We start from the raw sequence: 19,471 nt of genomic DNA on the forward strand, positions 1-19,471 counted from the left end.
GCGTCCGAAATTCCGAAATTTTTCATGTTTTTGGCCCACAACTCAACGCGTTTACGTCTGTTGGAATTTTTCTTTACTATTTTCGTCGTAAGCTGCTCCAGTTTGAGTGAAGTAAGACAGTGTCGAATTTAGGTATGCATACCTACCAACCCCCAGAGTACAAAAACCTGGAGACGGCTAGAAATCTTTGCATTGTAAGAATATAATTTTCGACAATGTCTGAATACTCTCCGACAATTACCCGAAGGCCTTCCGAACGTTCCCGACGTCTCGAAAATAACGAAATTAATAAAAAAAAAATTTAACAAGAGCCACAGTAGGTAGTTCCCAGGAGATTTGGTGCTCTAACCGGGAGACCGGGAGATTTGATGAAAAACTTGGAGACTCCCGGGAAAACCGGGAGAGTTGGCAGGTGTGGGTATGTTCCGCTTCAAGCTTATATATATCGCTGACCAAGTTGTGTTCCGACGGATGCTTCTTTTACATGAGCTGTACATTACTCCACTTTAAATTTCACATATGTTGAAGATTAACAGCTTTTCCATTACACAGCAAAAAACTAGCTGGATATATTTAGATACAGCAGAGCTTCAGGACTTCATAGTTTCCTAGCTCCTCTTGCCACACGCTTGCGAGGAATTTGTCAGTCTATCGCGACCGAAAAGTAAGACAAAATAATGCTAGTTTGAGTTTCGCTTGAATTGTAAGCAATGCTTGATGTTTCATCAAGACTTAATAACTTTACGTCCGTAGATACTGCTCAGTTTTATTCGTGTAAAAATCCAGTAAATTCTCTGTTGTCGATGAATGAGAGCGCCCGCCGATGCGTGTTTTGTACAGTCAGTAAACATGACAAATTGTACTTGCGCCGCACTTTCGTGTGAAAGCGTACATCGAACTCAAACAATAGCTCTATAGTTTTTAAATATGTTTAAGATTGATAAATGTTTGAGAACATATTAAAAGCTAAGCTGAAAATATGTGAATAAAGCAGAAACAATCAACAAAGTTACGATGACGCTTTCTTTAATCAACTTGGAATAACGATTTCGATTTTGATGATCGAGTTATCAAAACTCCTTGCCTATTTTCATTTTCACAGTGTAAAACTTCACTATGCTTATGTTGAACAAACACACATGATGTTAGTAGCCTTTTTTGCATTCGTGAAATTTGTTGCAGCATCTCAGCACAAAAGATAACGAAAGAAATCTTTGTCGAGATTTGTTGACAATTGAAAACACCGACTCGGACTTGAAAGTGCACGAGCTGCATGCACTATGCAAATGAGCTAATTGTACGCGTCAGACTTTCCTTTCAAAAACTTTTGCAAACTCACCAAACAAGCAGAGACAATAAGAAACCATCAAAACAGGTTTTAGTTATGATTAAACATTGTCTGAGAAAGTCACAAATTAACTCGATACCAGAGTAGAGAGTTTTCTTGCTATATTCTTAAGCATACGCGTAAGCTTACAACTAGCGTGAGCAGATCTTATTATTCATTCCCAGCGCGAGATTGAAGTCTTGTTTTCGACCCTGAAAAACCCACTTTTTCCGTTAGCTCAGAGCATAAAACTACTTATAAGCGCCCTGGTTCGTATTCCCTGCCTTATTCCCCGCCATCGCTATGAAAAATACGCAAGAGAATCTCTCAACTCTCACCATTTGATCACGCAACGTGACAACATCCACGCGGGAGCCCCTGACATGTGCGTGAATCCGCGCGGATATATGACGTCAGGATGGCGCAATTTGTTCTAAAAATGGAAAAATTGTCCCATATCATGGGTGCGCGCGAATCCCGAGACTTACGGTCTCCGTCCCCGATTATGGCTCCTGGTGGAAGTTATTTTTTTTGCGACAGAGCTTTATTTGTTTAGTGAGATTATATTTTTGCAATTTGGATGATTTCGTTTTTTCTTTCACCGCTGAAAACCAATTTTCAGTTGTGATTTCCAGGGTGTTTGTATTACTGACATCGTAATCAAAACTGAAAGAGGTAACCAGCTAAACTTTCAAATCATTTCTATCGCTTGTTTATAGACTTCCTCTAGAAAAAGATAACAAAAATCAAATGCGTGAGAAACTATAAACGAGAGACCTTCAATAGGATTGTAACAAGCTATTCAAAGCACAGACTTGACTTGACACAGACAAGCAATATTGACCTTTTTTTAGACGATTTTAATCGGCAGTTACCTAACTTGATTGTAATCTATGTTAGTCAGCTGAAAAAAAACAATTCTTGTGAAAAGATAAAGATAAGGTGTCTTTGCCAGGATTTACGCACTAGGAAAGTTATTCTTAAGTGGGATCCCTTCATAATAATCTCGTGAGACCTTGACGGTTGCTAAATAGTTGATAAAATATCTCATACCGTGCGAGGGGTGAGACTGTGAAATATCAAAACACGCACGTTCTCCTCCTTCCCCCCAAATCGGCCACAATGCCTGTAAATTAAAGTGAGCATTACATTTTCCATGTTCATCGGTTGAAGAATTTTCATCTTCACACCCCAGCATGCAAGCCAGATATTCAAATTGACCAGGGAGTATGTTGCATCGTACCATGGACAAGAAAGTCTAGATTTGAGCAGGTAAAGGCTAAGTCTGCATAAGAGCCACGTGACCCGTCAGGCCGTAGCTTATCCCGATTTATGTAGCATGAAGTGACTAGGAGTATTTCTACACCCCCTGGATAGGATGCCAGTACTTCGCAGGGTTAACCCCAGCATCAAATTCGCCGGTACCCAGGTATACACCTGGGTGGAGAGAGGCACTGTGAGAGTAAAGTGTCTTGCCCAAGAACACAACACAATGTCCCCTTCCAGGGCTTGAACCCAGACGCTCGATCCGGAGACGAGCGCACTAATCATGAGGCCACCGCGTCTCCATTGAACAAAGCTGGAATAAATCTTACTCACTAAATTAAAGAGAAGTTTCGACATAATTGTCCCGCTCGTCCTTGTTTTTTCGAAATACCCTAGCGATCATACGATCCGCACTGTATACGACCAGGGACTGGTTTAAAAGATCATGCATAATCACGAGAAATTTAATGGAAGTCACTTTCATGTGAATCACAATACGATGGGATGGTCCAAATCTACAAGGAAATAAATGTACCAGGTTTTGTACACCACATTTCGCTCCATTATAGTGTACTTTTGTGTTGATCGATCAAGAGGTTCCGAGAAAAAGAGGCTAAATCTAACCTTTCTCACCTCAAATCGATTCTGTCTATGACACATAAAGACGATTCAATGGGATTTGAAATCTTTATACCGGTTACGTAGCGACTAAAAGAGCGAAAAAACGATAATTGGCATTTCACACCCGAAGAGCGTGAACGTGGTAGGTTTACGAATAAAGGGACTTCTTATTTTGAATCGAGATTCTTTTCAAAAAGAACTTGTTCTTAAGCAGCTGCTACGAAATTCACGCATTTTCCATTTTTATGGAAAATAAATTGAGCGGCTTTGTTCTAACTCGCGCATATCTAAATAGATTGAGTTTCGAGATTTTGGATTCAAATGTGTCACACTGTTCCATCACTGCTAAGTACTAGTTTTTTTAATTAGCTTTTTTTGGGCAGGGTTAGGAAGATCAAAAGCACTTGATACAATAACTGTCTAATTTCTCGCGCGCTGATTTGCTCATTTTTATCATCAATAAGAGTACAGAGGGATAAAATTGAAATTTATGCAAGCTTTCAAGTTCAAATTTCAGCTGTCAAACTGTCAACTTTTTAACCAATGAAATTCTATGGACCTTTCTTATGTAGCCAATCAAAAAGCGAGAAAAGCTATTGACAATGTTCGCGTCATTTTGAATAAAATTCACTTATTTTTGTTTACGGCAAGTTTGTGTTTATGTCATCGTCTATGCTCTGAAATCGTATTTACATGTTTTTAGCGTATGTGAGACTTTATCCTGTATTGTCTACTTCACCTTTTCGGCTTAAAAAGCTACAACCGTAGCCAAAAACAGTTAGTCAGTTTAAGGTAATCTATGATAACTATTGAAATAATTTATTTCAGACGGAATGGATGTCTGCATACCGGATGATTGCCGATGGAAGATTAATTATAAACGAACGTCTAACACGGTTGTTAGTCTTTTCGGACAGCTTTTATACTGTGAATAGATGAAGATCAACGACCGACCTCGATCTTTTGGTCTTGCCTGGTTTTCTTTGACAAATCATTTAAAGTTAATTAAGGACGTTCGCGCCTTAAATGCTCCCGAGAACAGATTTTTTATAAAAAAAAAAAAACTTGCCATGCGGTAAAGCAAAGAACAACTTTTGCCAAAAAGACAAAAATGACTGAGTGATACCGTGCTCGTTCGAGATAATGCGCATTGCAGACCATGAGATTTTGGAAGCTTTCGTTATTTTAAGACGATCTTAGCCGACAACTATAAGCAATAACATAAGCTATATTAGTGAGATTTAGCTCAGGTTAACGTATTCAATTTAACACACCTTTGTCTTTTGCGCTGGTCATTCTTTGAGGTAGAATAGTCCTTCACAAAGAATTAATACTAGTCTTAGCCGTCTACATTCAAGACATTCAAAGAGAACCTCGGTCGCACGAGAGCAGAAAAGGCGAAACTTTTGCAGCTTCTCAGAATTATTTGTTCTTTCATAAAATGAAGAAAATCCGGAAAAAGAAGCGATCTATGAGAAGAAAAGAGGGGGCCACCCAGAAGGCAGAGGATTATTTACCACACCTCAATGTGGCGCCAGGCCCCTCCTTTACCATAATCTTCACCAGTATTGTACCATTGACTCAATTTATGAAGACATTCAAAAAAAAGGTAACGAGGCCTACCTTTTCTGCCTAAAGACGATTCTGTCGTCAAAATAAAAACAGCGATTTAATGAGACTTCGAAACATTTTTAACAGTAACAGAATCGCTAAAAAAGACAAAAAAGTGTCCCACCCAAGTGTAAATTTGCAGGCTCGGAATTAAGTTACAGATTTTGATTCAGAAGTTTTTCAAAAACCAGTTTTTCAGCAAATATATTTGTCAAATAAAAACTGGCCAATTTTCCTCATCTACACGAGCAAATAAAAATTGTCACATAAAAACTGTCACATAAAAATTGTCACATAAAAACTGTGACATAAAGATTTCTCGTGTAGGCGAGGCTTAAGAGGGCTGAATACATAGTGCTAGGGTTGGTTCCTCAGCTTTGTTTACCTAACAGCCATTCATACTTAGACTATGAATGTCGCAAAAATCACATATTTGTGTTCTGTATTTAGAGGGACAGCAGTCCTCATCTGATGCGAAGAAAGCTATGTTGGGTTTTACGAATTGCTTATTTCTGTTCAAACCATTACGTTCTGTAAATGTTGATAGCGTTTTTTTCAGCTTTGAATCGTGTCGCTTAGATTGCCTGTCTAAGATGGCACAGCAAAACTTTGTCAGCAGTTCAAAATTAAGTGTGCCAATAATGACTTTGGACGTACAGATACGCTGAAACAAGGCGGGGCTGCTTACGGCCTCCGAAAAACTTGGCGCTTACGAACATATTTGCCACATTTTATATGACGAGTCGTTTACACGAGCAAGTTTTCGTATGCGACAACTTTTATTTGTCACATGAAAGCTAGCACGCCAGTTTTTCAGCAAATATATTTGTCAAATAAAAACTGGCCAGTTTTCCTCATCTACACGAGCAAACAAAATTTGTCATATAAAAATTGTCACATAAAAATTGTCATATAAAAGTTGCTTGTGTAGGCGAGGCTTAAGAGGGCTGAACACATAGTGTTAGGGTTGTTTTCTCAGCTTTGTTTACCTAACAGGCATTAACACTCAGACTATGAATGTCGCAAAAATTACATATTTGTGTTCTGTATTTAGAGGGACAACAGTCCTCATCTGATGCGAAGAAAGCTATGTTGGGTTTTACGAATTGCTTATTTCTGTTCAAACCATTTCATTCTGTAAGTGTTGATAGCGTTTTTTTCAGTTTTGAATCTTTATAGACGATACCAAAACATCTCACTGTGTCGCTTAGATTGCCTGTCTAAGATGACACAGCAAAAATTTGTCAACAGTTCAAAATTAAGGGTGCGAATGACGACTTTGGACGCATCGATACGCTGAAACAAGGCGGGGCTGCTTACGGCCTCCGAAAAACTTGGTGCTTACGAACATATTTGCCACATTCTATGTGACGAGTCGTGTACTCGAGCAATTTTTCGTATGCGACAACTTTTATTTGTCGCATAAAAGCTAACACGCCAGCTTTTCAGCAAACGTATTTGTCAAATAAAAACTGGCCAGTTTTCCTCATATACACGAGCAAATAAAAATTGTCACATAAAAATTGTCATAGAAAAATTGTCACACAAAAATTGTCACATAAAAATTGCTCGTATAGGCAAGGCTTAAGAGGGCTGTTAGGGTTGTTTTCTCAGCTTTGTTTGCCTAACAGGCATTTATACTTAGACTATGGATGTCGCAAAAGTTACATATTTGTGTTTTGTATTTAGAAGGACAACAGTACCTATTTGATGCGAAGAAAGCCTCGTTGGATTTTACGAATTGCTTATTTTTGTTCAAACCATTTCGTTCTGTGGGTGTTGATAGCGTTTTTTTTCAGTTTTGAAACTTTATGTGCAATACCAAAACATCTGACTGTGTCGCTTAGACTGCCCGTCAAAAGTCTGTCAATATAGTTTAACATCTTTTATTGGTCTAGGGCAGCTGTTACGCTTTCCACACACATACCGTTTACGTAGCAAGGATATTGGTTTTTACCTGAGTGTATTAAAGACCATGCAGGGTTTTCTTCTCATGACAAACACTTCATAAGGAACTGAAGAGGAACGATTTATACAGAGACACTGAACAGCTAGGGAATGGAGTCTAAGGAGATCCTCACAGCCCTCGTCGTATTGGCTTTCATTGAAACTATAACCGCGGTGAGTCATTAACGATAAACATTTTGCAGAGGTTATTTTTAGGGCTGGTTTTTTGTGGATTTTGAGGTACCCGGTCGTTTCGCCCGATAGCCAGTACGCCCGGACTGAAAGTCCCTTCGCCCGAACTGAAGGTTCAAAAAAGGATGGGTCAACTTTTCTTTCTTAGCTTTAAACTAAACGAGCCTAAAAGACAATATTGTTGGCGTAATGAAACGAAATTAACTCAAAGCATGCCTATTTCTCGTTCTTTAATCCACTGAGCACGGAGCTAACAGCCCAGGCGAACCGAGTATCAGTCCTGGCGAACTGTACTCCGGCGAACTGACTTTCCGGCGAAACGACCGCAATTTATCGGTGAGATCACACTTTTGCAATTTGTATAGTTTTCAAAATTTTATCATGGGAACAAGGGAATCCAGATGATCTCAAAGATCATTAAGGACGAGTTGGAAACCAGTTTCAGGTGAGTGATGAGGCAATTGGCAATTGGCCGGCAAAAATTTTCCCGCTAATAAATGCACCAGGTCTTTCGAATGATTTAGCTACATCTAACTCTCCTCAAAGCGAATGGGGCTAAAACATAAAAAGGCAATTTAATTAGATTTGCCGAAGTCTTTTTACTGACTACAAAGCGACTAAAAGGGTAAAAAAATAATAACAATAATACGTGGTATTTCGCAAAAAAAGAGTGTGAACGTTTTACGTTCAGCAACAAAGGAGCTTTTCTCGTAAAGTATGACCTTTTGCAGCAGTTGTGATGTTCGCGCATTTTCCATTCTTAAGGAATTTAAGTTGGTCTACTTGGTCATATCAGTTACTTGCGTATGTAAACCTTCCAAGCAAGATTTACATAAAGACTTTGAACATCTGTTGAAGTGGCGTCTAAGTCGATACACCTTGCCCTTGTTACAATGGCTTTCATTGAGACTGTGATTGAGGCGAGAATCGAGTTACTATCGTACAGCTAAGATGAAAATTCTGCGGGAGTTCGTTTTTCACTTAGGCTTTTTTGTTCAGAGTTTGTTCAGATGAGGTCATAATCAAAGTTATATTTGGATGAAAACATCAAAGCAAGCAACGAACTGTTAAGTGCGGTGGCCGAATTTTATGAACAGGATTTATTTTCCTTGAAGCTGCTAGTTTTATCAGAGTAGTAAATTATTTTTGTGATAACACAACAATATTTACGTCAGAAAAAACATTAAGTTTGTATCTCTATTTTTTTGATGTTGCTTGTATCAGTTTATAAACTGTTTTAATCATGTTTTGAATTAAACCTTTCTTAGGGTACCAGTCTCTCCAACGTTAACGCTATTCGCAGCCTCTACAAGAAGACAACCGGCGGTGATGTAAGTAAACTTCACCTTTTTTCTCAACACTAACTGTAGCCCTAATCATTTACGGATCAAATGATCCCAGAAGTAATTTGGCGATATTTTCCATTTCGACGCATCAAATTTTTGATTAAATATTTTTTTCGTCGAAAAGCTCTGACACCCTACGATTCATTGTCGATACCAGCAAGCGCGATGTAGTGGCACAGCCAACTATGTGACCTTCAACAGGTTGCTATAGCAACATAAAATGAAGTAAAAAGATCAAATCTGCATCAGCTGAGTAACCTCGCTAAACATATCTTTTAATAACTGTTTTTTTTTAGAATAACTGTCTAACATGAAATAAGTTACAAGCACCATCTTGAGCTTATGGGCTAGTGAGAATTTTGTTCACCCCATGGCCCAGGGAGTTAGATAATTAGGAGGAGGGGAGGCAAGTTACGCGATTTATTTTGAATGCTTGTCTTGAACAACGTGTATTATCAACCACTATGATGTAATTCAGGGCACATACTACGGTAACTACGGGGGAGGGGGTATGTGCACCCTCGATCCGCTGTCACCGATGGCCACTCAAGACAATTGGATTCGCGTTGCTGCTGGGCCGAAAACATTTCAGCAGTCACTTGGGTGTGGCATGTGTCTGGAGATCACCGGCAAGGGAGAAGGCAGCGGACAAAATCCCATCGAAGGAAAAAGAAAGGCTGTGATAGTTGATTTATGCGCCGGAGGCTGTGGTCAAAGTAAGATAGAATTTGTTGGACGTTGTTTTCTTGTGGAATGTTTTGTTATGTGTCTGGTTATGTGAATAATTAATTTCTTCAAGGCATTGAGTTTGGAGTTTGGAGATTCAAATGTGTTACGTTGTTCCATCTTTGCTAAGTATTGCTTTATTCTTTAGAATTTTTGCGCATCATTAGAAGGCCCAAAAGCACTATTCATATCTCTCAAATGGAACAGGATTTGTAGCTGTAGAATCGAGTTCTGTTTAAATATCTTTGTGTTAAAAAGATTGTGCTCTGAAACCTCATTTGCGCGTTTTGTATCCGAGACTTAATCGGCATTGTCTACCTCACGTTTGCAGCTGAAAAAAGCTCAAAAGAAAGCCAAGAACATGTTAGTTAAGGGTAATTAATAATACTTTTTAAAACAATTTGTTTTAGCCGGAATCGATTTCTTCATACCCGGTGACGGCCGATGGAAGATAAATTATAAAGCCATCGATTGCCCAACCATTCCAGGAGCCAATGGAAAAATACAGTTTCGTTTCCAAGGAAGCCATGTTTGGTACATCAAACTACAGGCCAGAAACACCAAGTTAGAATTTTTTGTTTTGTTTGCTTCATTATTGATGAAACTAAACTTCAGCAATATAGACAATTATATACTGGAGTGGCGAATTGCTAGGATAAACTGCTAATTCTATCTGTACAGAAAGGACGTAGTACTGAGTATTATATTAAAGACCCGGCAAAATTAGCTTTAATTAAACGTTGTGTACACATGAATAAAATGATTTGAGCACAATTATACTCGTCTGCAGAGAAGAGGCCCTTTTTCTAGGCCATATTTCCCTTGCAGCGAAAAGGACCTGATGACGCAGTGAAGAATTTGTTAAGTGATCCCACTCCTCTAACGTAAAGCAAGCATTCAATCTGGCTTAACGATCAAGAGCATCGCTAAAAGCCATCTTAGTAAAAGTTTGGTTTACACATGGGGTTCGAATCTTTCTTTTTTGGACAAAATTCAAATACGAAATAGTGCGTTTGACAAAAGGGATTATGTTTTGAAAACACAGCAGCCTCCAAGTCTGTCGGGTAGACCAATCAACACGCCATTTTACGATAACTGCAGAAAGTCTCACGCGCTCATTGGCTAATTTTTATTGTCAATAAGCGAACAAACACATGAATTTAGAATTTATGCTATACGTCAACGAGCGAGAGCGGACAATTTAACAATTTGTTATTGTTAAAACAATTTGGCGTCAGATTTTCATGCGTCTGTCCTGTTACTGACAATGTATTTCGTCATAACATTGTCAAAGTAGTCTGCGGATCAACCCGGCTATCACTTCGTGGATACACAGCTACTTCAACATTGTCATGACGAAATACATTATCAATAACTGGACAGACGCATGAAAAACTGACGTCGATTTGTTAAACTTACCCTGTTGTGACGTCATTGCTAGGACTTGCTTGAGCACGTTCCGCGTAAATTGAGAAATTTCCCGCGCATTTTAATTGATTCAGAAACCACACCTCGAATGGACGTCTTCGGCGATCACGCATTCCACTTGGAATGGATGTTGCGAATCAAGGGGTTGATTCTACTGGGCCCTACTGCTCCACTGGATGATAATATGAACACCTTCATGAAATAACTGCTGGTATAGCCCCCCAAAAAAGAACTCATTCGCCAACAGAGAGATAAGGAGAGTGAAAAATAGTACAACAAGGGTTCGAGATTTGTCTTAAAACTAGAAATACAAGTCATCATTCAGTAATGAAAATTTAGACTTCAAACTCGAGGCAGTAAAACCTACACGCTTCTCATTTATCAATCTGTTTCCTTTTCAAGAGTGCCGACAGCCGGAATAGAAGTTATTGTGAAAAACAAGTACCACTGCTTGACTCGTCAGAGTGACAACTTTTTCGTTGGCACAAACCTCGGTAAATTCTCGACTCCTCTGCGAGTTCGTTTGACCTCCATCACTGGTGAACAGGTGGAAACAACTATTCGTCAGATCAAAAACGACGTTAGTTTTCCAAGCGGAGTGCAGTTCAAAGGAATTAAGAGCGGAAGTGAGTATACTGGTCGACCTTGAATGAAGGAGTGAAGGAATGAAGGAATGAAGGAATGAAGGAATGAAGGAATGAAGGAATGAAGGAATGAAGGAATGAAGGAATGAAGGAATGAAGGAATGAAGGAATGAAGGAATGAAGGAATGAAGGAATGAAGGAATGAAGGAATGAAGGAATGAAGGAATGAAGGAATGAAGGAATGAAGGAATGAAGGAATGAAGGAATGAAGGAATGAAGGAATGAAGGAATGAAGGAATGAAGGAATGAAGGAATGAAGGAATGAAGGAATGAAGGAGTGAAGGAATGGAGGAATGAAGGAATGAAGGAATGAAGGAATGAGGGAATGAAGGAATGAAGGAATGAAGGAATGAGGGAATGAAGGAATGAAGGAATGAAGGAATGAAGGAATGAAGGAATGAAGGAATGAGGGAATGAGGGAATGAAGGGATGAAGGAATGAGGGAATGAAGAAATGAAGGAATGAAGGAATGAAGGAATGAAGGAATGAAGGAATGAAGGAATGAAGGAATGAAGGAATGAAGGAATGAAGGAATGAGGGAACGAGGGAATGAAGGGATGAAGGAATGAAGGAATGAAGGAATGAAGGAGTGAAGGGATGAAGGAATGAGGGAATGAGGGAATGAAGGAATAAAGGAATGAAGAAATGAAGGAATGAAGGAATAAAGGAATGAAGGAATGAAGGTATGAAGGAATGGAGGAATGAAGGAATGAAGGAATGAAGGAATGAAGGAATGAAGGACTGAAGGAATGAAGGAATGAAGGAATGAAGGAATGAGGTAATGAGGGAATGAAGGAATGAAGAAATAAAGGAATGAAGAAATGAAGGAACGAAGGAATGAAGGAATGAAGGAATGAAGAAATGAAGGAGTGAAGGAGTGAAGGAATGAAGGAATGAAGGAATGAAGGAGTGAAGGAGTGAAAGAGTGAAGAAATGAAGGAATGAAGGAATGCAGGAATGCAGGAATGGAGGAATGGAGGAACGATGGAATGAAGGAACTCGTACGAGGTTAGGTATATAATTAATTTGAAGGAAAAGTCTCGCTTAGCATTTGACGAAAAAAGTTTTAATCAAACCAAGTAAAGCGTACCCCTCGAGAGCACATAAATAATTGAATTGCAATAATTTATTTATTTATTTATTTGAATATTGAACCCGGTAGAATTCGGTTAAACCATTTAATATTCATCAATCTATTAATGCAATCTTTAGGGATACGCTTAACTTGGTTTGACCGTAAACTCTAAGAACATTGTTATTCCCGTGTTCATTTTTATATACATATATTTTTTTCTTATTTTCTGATTAGGTAAACCTTTGAAATGCTTCGGTCAAGGTTAATAAACACCCGTAACTTTCTGACGGGATGAAGCGTGAGTATAACTGATTGCTTTTCCTCTTCCACTGACGTCCATATGTATATCTCTAAGACAGGATAATAATCATTTGTTATTATATGACTGTGTCTCACAAGGACTGGGAACTACCGAATTCACGAATTTGATTGGCTGAGATCGATATTGACCGCGGTCTAGATTTTCTCATCTCGACCGGCATCTCGACCGATTACATTTTGCCGTGAAAAACTTGCAAACTAAATACAAAAATATTGACTATTTTCTTCTAAAATATTAGTTCCAGAAAATATCCATATTAGGAAAGTGCGAAGCCTGATGAGGAAAAAAAGTAAAGAGGACGAGTTTGGCAGAATTAAGTTCAGCTCATGGCCGTTCGCAAGCAAAATGTCAGCTAGTACAAACCAGTTACATTAAACGAATTAATTTTTTCTTGTTTGCCATATAATAAACATCCTATTAACCAAGCTCAGTCGATCTGTATGTGAAAATCTTGACCTCGGTCGTCTGCACAGACCTCACTGCGTTCGGTCTGTATTCCCGACCTCGGTCAAGATTCTCCCATACAGACTGCCTGCTCGGTTAATAAGAGCTAATTATGAAAATATAACTCGTCAGTTTGGACGTGGCTCATTAAAGATACTACTCTAAGGAAGGCACTGAAAAAACAAGATATACAATTATAAATTTAACGACTATAAAGACGTTTTCTCCTATTTTTTTCGTGTACGAAAAAGTTTTAAGGTTAGCTACGACGACACGTCTGATCAATCGAAACTACAGTATCTTGAGCAGACTGGGAGACACCTTAGCAGGAAGAAACACTGGAACCTCCATCTAAAGTCCTTAGTGACACCAGAGCTACAGTCTACACCACTTAAAGAGGGGCGAGCATCCCCTCTCCTCTTCGCACGGGGATCCCTACCCCTCGCGAAGTTATGGTTTTAATTTTTAAGGGCCTCCAGGGGGTTTTGGGGACAAGAGAGGATGATCATTTATTTCAAATTAACAAGGGATATTTTTTAGATTAATTTGAGGGGACAAGGGATATCTCTACAATTAATGGGAACTTTGACAAAAAGTTTTAGGAAACAATGGAATTTATGAATAGGGAACAATGGAGAAAAAGTGAAATTTTTAAGGGATCATGGGAACACCCCCCAAACCCCTCCCCCCCTTCGCACAGGGATCCCCACCCCTCACGAAGTTATGTTTTTTAATTTCTTTGGTTCGAAAGTCGTCACAACCTGGGATTAGCAAGGAAATAAAGTCACCTTAAAAAAATAACAGAAATCACTACTGATGACTCGTAATCGTAATTCTGGTTTAACGTAAGCCACAAGAAACTGGATTAAACCTATTTTTATGACTGTTCATTGACAGTTCGTTCTAATGTCTTTTTTTCTTAATTTACAGCTGGTGGTAGCCTGGCCTACCATCTTAACGTGGTCATGAGTATCATTTGTTCAGCATCCTTCTGCTTAATTAGTATTTGTTTTGTTTGGTTACCAAATAAAAGCTACACTTAAGGTCAAGAAATAGAGTGCTGGTGGGAAATAGGGGGCTGGTGGGTATGTCGCAGAGTCAGTGTCAATCCCTGTATGCCTTTAATGTGGTTATCACTTGAGTGGTGAAAGAGATTCACGTTTGCTTTGGTTTGCATTAGTACGTTGCGCGATTGGCTAAAAAAAGTCCCGCCAATTTGTCATTCAATCAGAGGTCAAACCAAAACCAATCACAACGCGTTCGCGCACGTTTTCCCGCGCTTCGTGTCAGTTACATGTATTTGTTTGGAAGAAGAAAGCTGACCAATCAAAACGTAAATTGAGAACAACGGACTGGTAGCTTCTCGTGACAGCAAGTAATAAGGGGTCTGTTTGACATGATTACGTAAGTACAGTCGACTCCTTTGCGTTATAAACACTCTTAGAGATTCAGTACATGACGGTGAATTATCTTGTTTATAACTCTCGCTCGAAAAAAATAGCGTGAAACTCAATTTGCGACAACTGAACCGCTATACAGTTGAATTGAAAAGCGTACAAAATGTGGGATGGAAACTAACCAGTCAACTGGCAAAGTTTCCTGAGAGGTTCGCAACACCTCGCATTTTGTTGGGTTTTCAATTAAGATATATTATTCGTTTTCTTCGATATAACTGGTTTATTTAAGATAAAGATGGCTATCCTTTGTTCTCGAGTAATGTTCTGATTGGTTAATTCTTTTCCAAGTGGCCCGGTTCAAGCAGTAAATAGAGACCTTAAGCACCAGGACGGGAGCCACGCCGACGGCATACCGGAAGTTTATTCTCTGTCCCAGTCATGCGCAGAACCTGAAAAGCTGATTGCAATCTGCCGTCGTCCTGACGTTGGCGACGCCACATTTACTGTTTTGACGTAGAGCGGACAACGTGATAGTTCATCGCAAAGTTTTGAGTCCTTTTCTTTGATTTACCGTATTTTTTCTTACGACACATAAAGAAGTACCTTTCTGGTGTTTACTGTGTAAGTTTTTTGAGGAGAAATTCTACGATGAACATCCCTGAAGCAGAAACATGCACTAGCACATGCCACCAGTCGGCAAATTCACAGAATAACACAAGCTCGAAGAAATCCATTCGGTAAAATCTATTGCATTTATATCTTCTGTGTTCTAGTTATCACTGATCCAATTTGATATGCTCGCCATTTGTTTATGCTGATATATATATCTCTCTCCAATCCTCTCTCTCTCTCTCTTATTATATATATTTACCTTACTATTTCTAAATTGATGAGAAGGTGAAATGATCTTTGTGTAAAATAATTTTCAGTGTCGCGATAAACATTATAAACAGCGAAACTGGGACTACTTACCTTTTACTTCAAGGCAAAATAAATGCACCTTATTGTTTACATTTAACGTCGTTTAAACTTTTTTAGCCACCAGAAATCGTTTTTAAAACTGAAACTAAAAAATTCCCTCCAAAACTCCCACTTCTCTTCATCCTCTCTTGATTGAAATGCTTTGAACGAGAAGGTTAAGACAAACAGCTTGAAATGTCCGTTTTATTGTGATAATTCAACAGCTCTGCAATGTACTGGACCGAAGAGCATGACAAATTGATGTACCGTGAGATTCTTTAAGGTGGCTGAACAAAGTTTTTGATACCTGTGTTTCATTCACCTTTTTCTCTAAAACCCTTGATCTCTCGGTCGCCAAAAATGGCAGCAAGCAATTTAATAACACAAACTTTGGTTTTTTTGATGGTTAAGCATACGTGGGTGCCGTTGTCATGGCAACATGAGTAAAAATATAAAGGCCTTTAAATTCGGTTTTGTTTATTTGTAGAAAATCTAGTCATTAGATTTTCTTGATAATTTGCACGCAACAAACTTGTAACGATTCTCACAAGTTAACACCATTTTGCTAATAATTAAACAGAGAGATCTTTAATTATCCCTTGTTGAAGGTTCACTGGAATATCTAGAATTTCCTCTGTTAAAGTTCAATTATTTTCAATACTCCAGTTACTTATTTCCTAAAGTATTTTCCTGCCAAATTTCGTGAAATTCTAATGAGTGGTTCTCGAGAAATTTAACTGGGTTCTTTCGGTAACAAGGAAAAAGCTGAGAATTGCTGGGTTCTTTGCATCATTACCTTTTCTAACATATCTTTGTAATAAAAGACTAAAGCCATTAATACACTGCGTTCAATTATAGAGAAAAATAGCACAGATAGTGCGGGTGTTGAGTAAATAAAATGATCGTTCTATTGACGGCATGTTTGTTTTTTGCAATCCTTGTGCACGCGCTGAATTGCATCAGCAAAAGTGCGCGCGAAAACTGTGTTCGGGTGGCTTTAGTCTTTTATTACAAAGATATGTTAGAAATGAAGGAATGAAGGAATGAAGGAAGGCATATCTCATAAAGCTTGGGGTCAACTGGTCATTTTCGAGTTGCCTTTTGCCTCTGTTAAAACGAATCTTCGTAAGAAACCAATCATAGGAAAATGTGTTCGCCGTACAGGTTCATTTTCATTCAAATTAAACTCATTTTCATATGAAAGGTTTTGCACGAGGATTGGTTTTGAAACAGAGGTACAAGGTAGCTTATTCCCTATATTTGTCGCTGCAAGATGGAGGTATGACAACAACAATAATCTTTTTCTGAGTATCCTTTAGATTTGCATACAACTGGATAAGAAAAACATATTAATCAAGGTTTGATAGTTGCAGATACAAGAGAGCACAGCGGATCAGAAATAGCAGATGCTAGTCGTGTTAAGTGACTGGGCTATACATATAAAAACACAGGCAGTCAAAATAAATAAATAAATAAATAATGAGCGAGGGCTGTGCCCCGTTTAACTAAAATTTGAACTACATCAATATACCAGTCAATAGTACGATTCTTGACTTTGAGATTTTTTTCAATAGAATTCCAGAGTTTAGTTTGATCCAAGGAGTGTGGTCGCAGCTAGAGTAATATCCGTATAAATTTGATAATACGTTTTTTTTTGCATTGTTACTGTAAGAGTTCGTTTCCTATAAAGTTCCTAAAATCGCACTCTCTGTAGATTTAGTAGATCGAATCTAAATCCGTGTTTTTGTGATTCATGTTGCGATCCGTTCGCTTCTTTGGGAAAGGATTCGAAAAAATGATTTCCCAGCGGTCTTAAACTCTTACTGATCTACAAATTCGAAATAAACTAAAGATTCTAAGAATGGAACACAGCTTGTTTCTGTTAGTCGCCTTTTAACGAATCTTTCTACGAGTTTGTTTGTATTTTATATTGAAAGTTTTTAATAGAACAGGTCGAACAGAACCTGATGTGACAGTGTTGAATGGGCCATTTTGGGTTTCTTCCTTGTCTCGTCGCTTTTGTGTGCACCAAGCAAACGGCCGCATCAAGAACACAGCGCCAACGGTACGAAACAGCAATGTAACAGCGAAGAACGAATCCATACGAACTGAACGCGGAGTCAAAAATCGTAAAAACGAAGGACAGTTACAAGTGTACAATTAACGCTGTTAGGTTCATAGATTGACATGAAAATGATGAAATAACTGGTAAAAGAGAGTTGCTTTTCTATTAACGCCAGCAGATTTGCCAGCACCGCCCTTATAATTTTCCCCATCTTTGAATAACCATTTCTTGCACTGACAGGTGATATGCTTTAGTGGAAGTTCACAACGTACGTATAATGGAAAACTATGAATAAGAACACTTGAAAATAGCGATAATGAACTCTAATTTAGCACAACCATTGTTGCATGATTCCGTGCCATTTGTTTACAGCTCTTTTCAAGCAAGTATTTCAAAGAAAGTTCATTAATTTAACTCGACTGTTTTGACATACAGCGGTACCCAGTGTGTGAAAATAATAATTCATAATTTGTTACCTGTTTCCACTATTATCTTTCCTTCCTTTACACCTAATTTAGAGCGTAATTGACGTCAACAACATTTGCTTATGGAAGAGAAATATCCTGTCAAAGTTTATTCGACAAATGGTCATAAATGCCGGAAGACTTCCGTTTTGATTATGAAAAAATAATCAATATGTAAACGAGTTTTGAGGAAAACGCAATTGAGAGAGCACGCCTATGCTTTGAAACAAGACCCAGTTGGCTACCATGGCAGTTTGGGAAGCTGCTTTCTTCACTGCTCTTAACTGCCTGCCAATGATTATTGGCAGTTGCGCTAATTTCTTAGTGATTGTATCTTCTCTGCTGTTTACATCTGTTCGAGACATCGAAGGAACCAGCTCTTTCCTGGTCAGTTTATCGGTGGCTGATTTTCTGGTTTGTGCCGTTTACCAGCCGTTGTTGATTATTCGCTTCAATCAGCCGTACCAAGACCGGCCTTTCGTGTTGACCACTTCTTTAATTGGTTATAGCTTAGTGACGGCCTCGATGAATGGACTTTTAGCTGTAACTTTCGATCGCTTTGTGGCCATATATTTGCCGTTCAAGTACATCACCTGGATGAACAAGAAAAACGTTGCACTATTGATCTCAATTTCATGGCTGGTAGCGCTTGCAGCAGGGATTTCAGCCTTGAGTGAAGTATTTGGCGTCAAAGTTATTTCTCAGCTCTACACCACCATAATAATCATGGCGGTTCCTATCCTTTATGGCGTCATTTATAAGGAAGCAAGGAAGCAGGCTAGACAGATTATTTATCAGTACATGCCAGCCACGAAGAATGTACCAAGTCGACAGTACCAGACAGACAGAGCCACCAGAGGGGTTGGGTTGGTGTTGATAACAACCCTGCTGTGTTGGTTGCCCATGTTGATAGTGTTTCCATTCGTTTTTGCAACCCTACAGAATGATGGAGAGATTCTCAAGGCGATGTTATGGTGCCTAACTCCTGCGTGTATCAGCTCTTGTATCAACCCCTTCATCTACTTTTACAAGTTCGCAAAATTTCGGCGTAACGTTAGAAAGTTGTTTCGAGAAATTATGAGGTATGTTGGAGGAGGTTCCCTGGTCAACACCAAAAGACGCAACGGGGGAGTCCACCCGATGGTACAGGCGAGAAATTACACGGAAGCAGCTAGGCGTTCTGCCTGGCTGGTGGATCAAGGCACAGGAGAAGTTTATTCCCAGGAATCGTGATCCTTGAAACTGTGTCACAATAGTCACAATACCAGGAGCTGGTTCACCCTTAGGTTCCTGACAATATGAGAACCGTTTACTCCTGGACTTTTACGGAAGAAACGTAAATTTCGACGTGATGAATCGACACACTTTTAAAGTTTCCTTTTTAGTCGAACTAAACGACAAGCTAAAGTCTGCTTTCTTGTTAGTTCATCGTTACTGTCAGTTGCTGCTCTTCTGGGACCATTTAGGTGGTACTTCTAATCGATATAAAATGTTTCGGCCAGGGAGATAACACCCGTATCCCCCTGGGGAAATGACGCGTAAGAGTAAGTTACCTCCAGTATCCAAGACGACTTGTATTAACTTGGACATTAGAGAATTTTAAGAAAAAACCACGACCTCAACGGCAACGGGAACT

At 39.0% G+C, this 19,471-nt stretch overlaps 2 protein-coding genes across 2 annotated transcripts; both read left to right on the forward strand.

Annotated features, from left to right (window-relative positions):
- Positions 1-6,792: 6,792 nt before the first annotated feature.
- Positions 6,793-14,002, forward strand: LOC149111329 (uncharacterized). The gene is made up of 7 exons (XM_089293029.1): positions 6,793-6,946; positions 8,233-8,295; positions 8,789-9,026; positions 9,447-9,600; positions 10,867-11,090; positions 12,418-12,481; positions 13,880-14,002. The coding sequence occupies exons 1-6, from the start codon at positions 6,884-6,886 to the stop codon at positions 12,447-12,449; spliced, it is 774 nt and encodes a 257-aa protein (XP_089149155.1). The 5' UTR covers positions 6,793-6,883; the 3' UTR covers positions 12,450-12,481; positions 13,880-14,002.
- A 4,070-nt stretch (positions 14,003-18,072) lies between these two features.
- Positions 18,073-19,241, forward strand: LOC110056079 (adenosine receptor A1-like). Its single transcript, XM_020762517.2, has one exon. The coding sequence runs from the start codon at positions 18,082-18,084 to the stop codon at positions 19,066-19,068; it is 987 nt and encodes a 328-aa protein (XP_020618176.2). The 5' UTR covers positions 18,073-18,081; the 3' UTR covers positions 19,069-19,241.
- Positions 19,242-19,471: the final 230 nt, after the last annotated feature.

This window comes from Orbicella faveolata, unplaced genomic scaffold (assembly GCF_042242905.1).
Source record: "Orbicella faveolata isolate gen_17 unplaced genomic scaffold, um_ofav_v1 contig_24, whole genome shotgun sequence".
NCBI lineage: Eukaryota > Metazoa > Cnidaria > Anthozoa > Scleractinia > Merulinidae > Orbicella > Orbicella faveolata.

Bases quoted from the DNA above. Each gene is read 5' to 3' on its own strand.
- LOC149111329 (XM_089293029.1), top strand. From the start codon at position 6,884: ATGGAGTCTAAGGAGATCCTCACAGCCCTCGTCGTATTGGCTTTCATT. The intron at 9,027-9,446 runs GTAAGATAGAAT...AATTTGTTTTAG, and splicing joins CGCCGGAGGCTGTGGTCAAA to CCGGAATCGATTTCTTCATA. The intron at 9,601-10,866 runs GTTAGAATTTTT...TTCCTTTTCAAG, and splicing joins CTACAGGCCAGAAACACCAA to AGTGCCGACAGCCGGAATAG.
- LOC110056079 (XM_020762517.2), top strand. From the start codon at position 18,082: ATGGCAGTTTGGGAAGCTGCTTTCTTCACTGCTCTTAACTGCCTGCCA.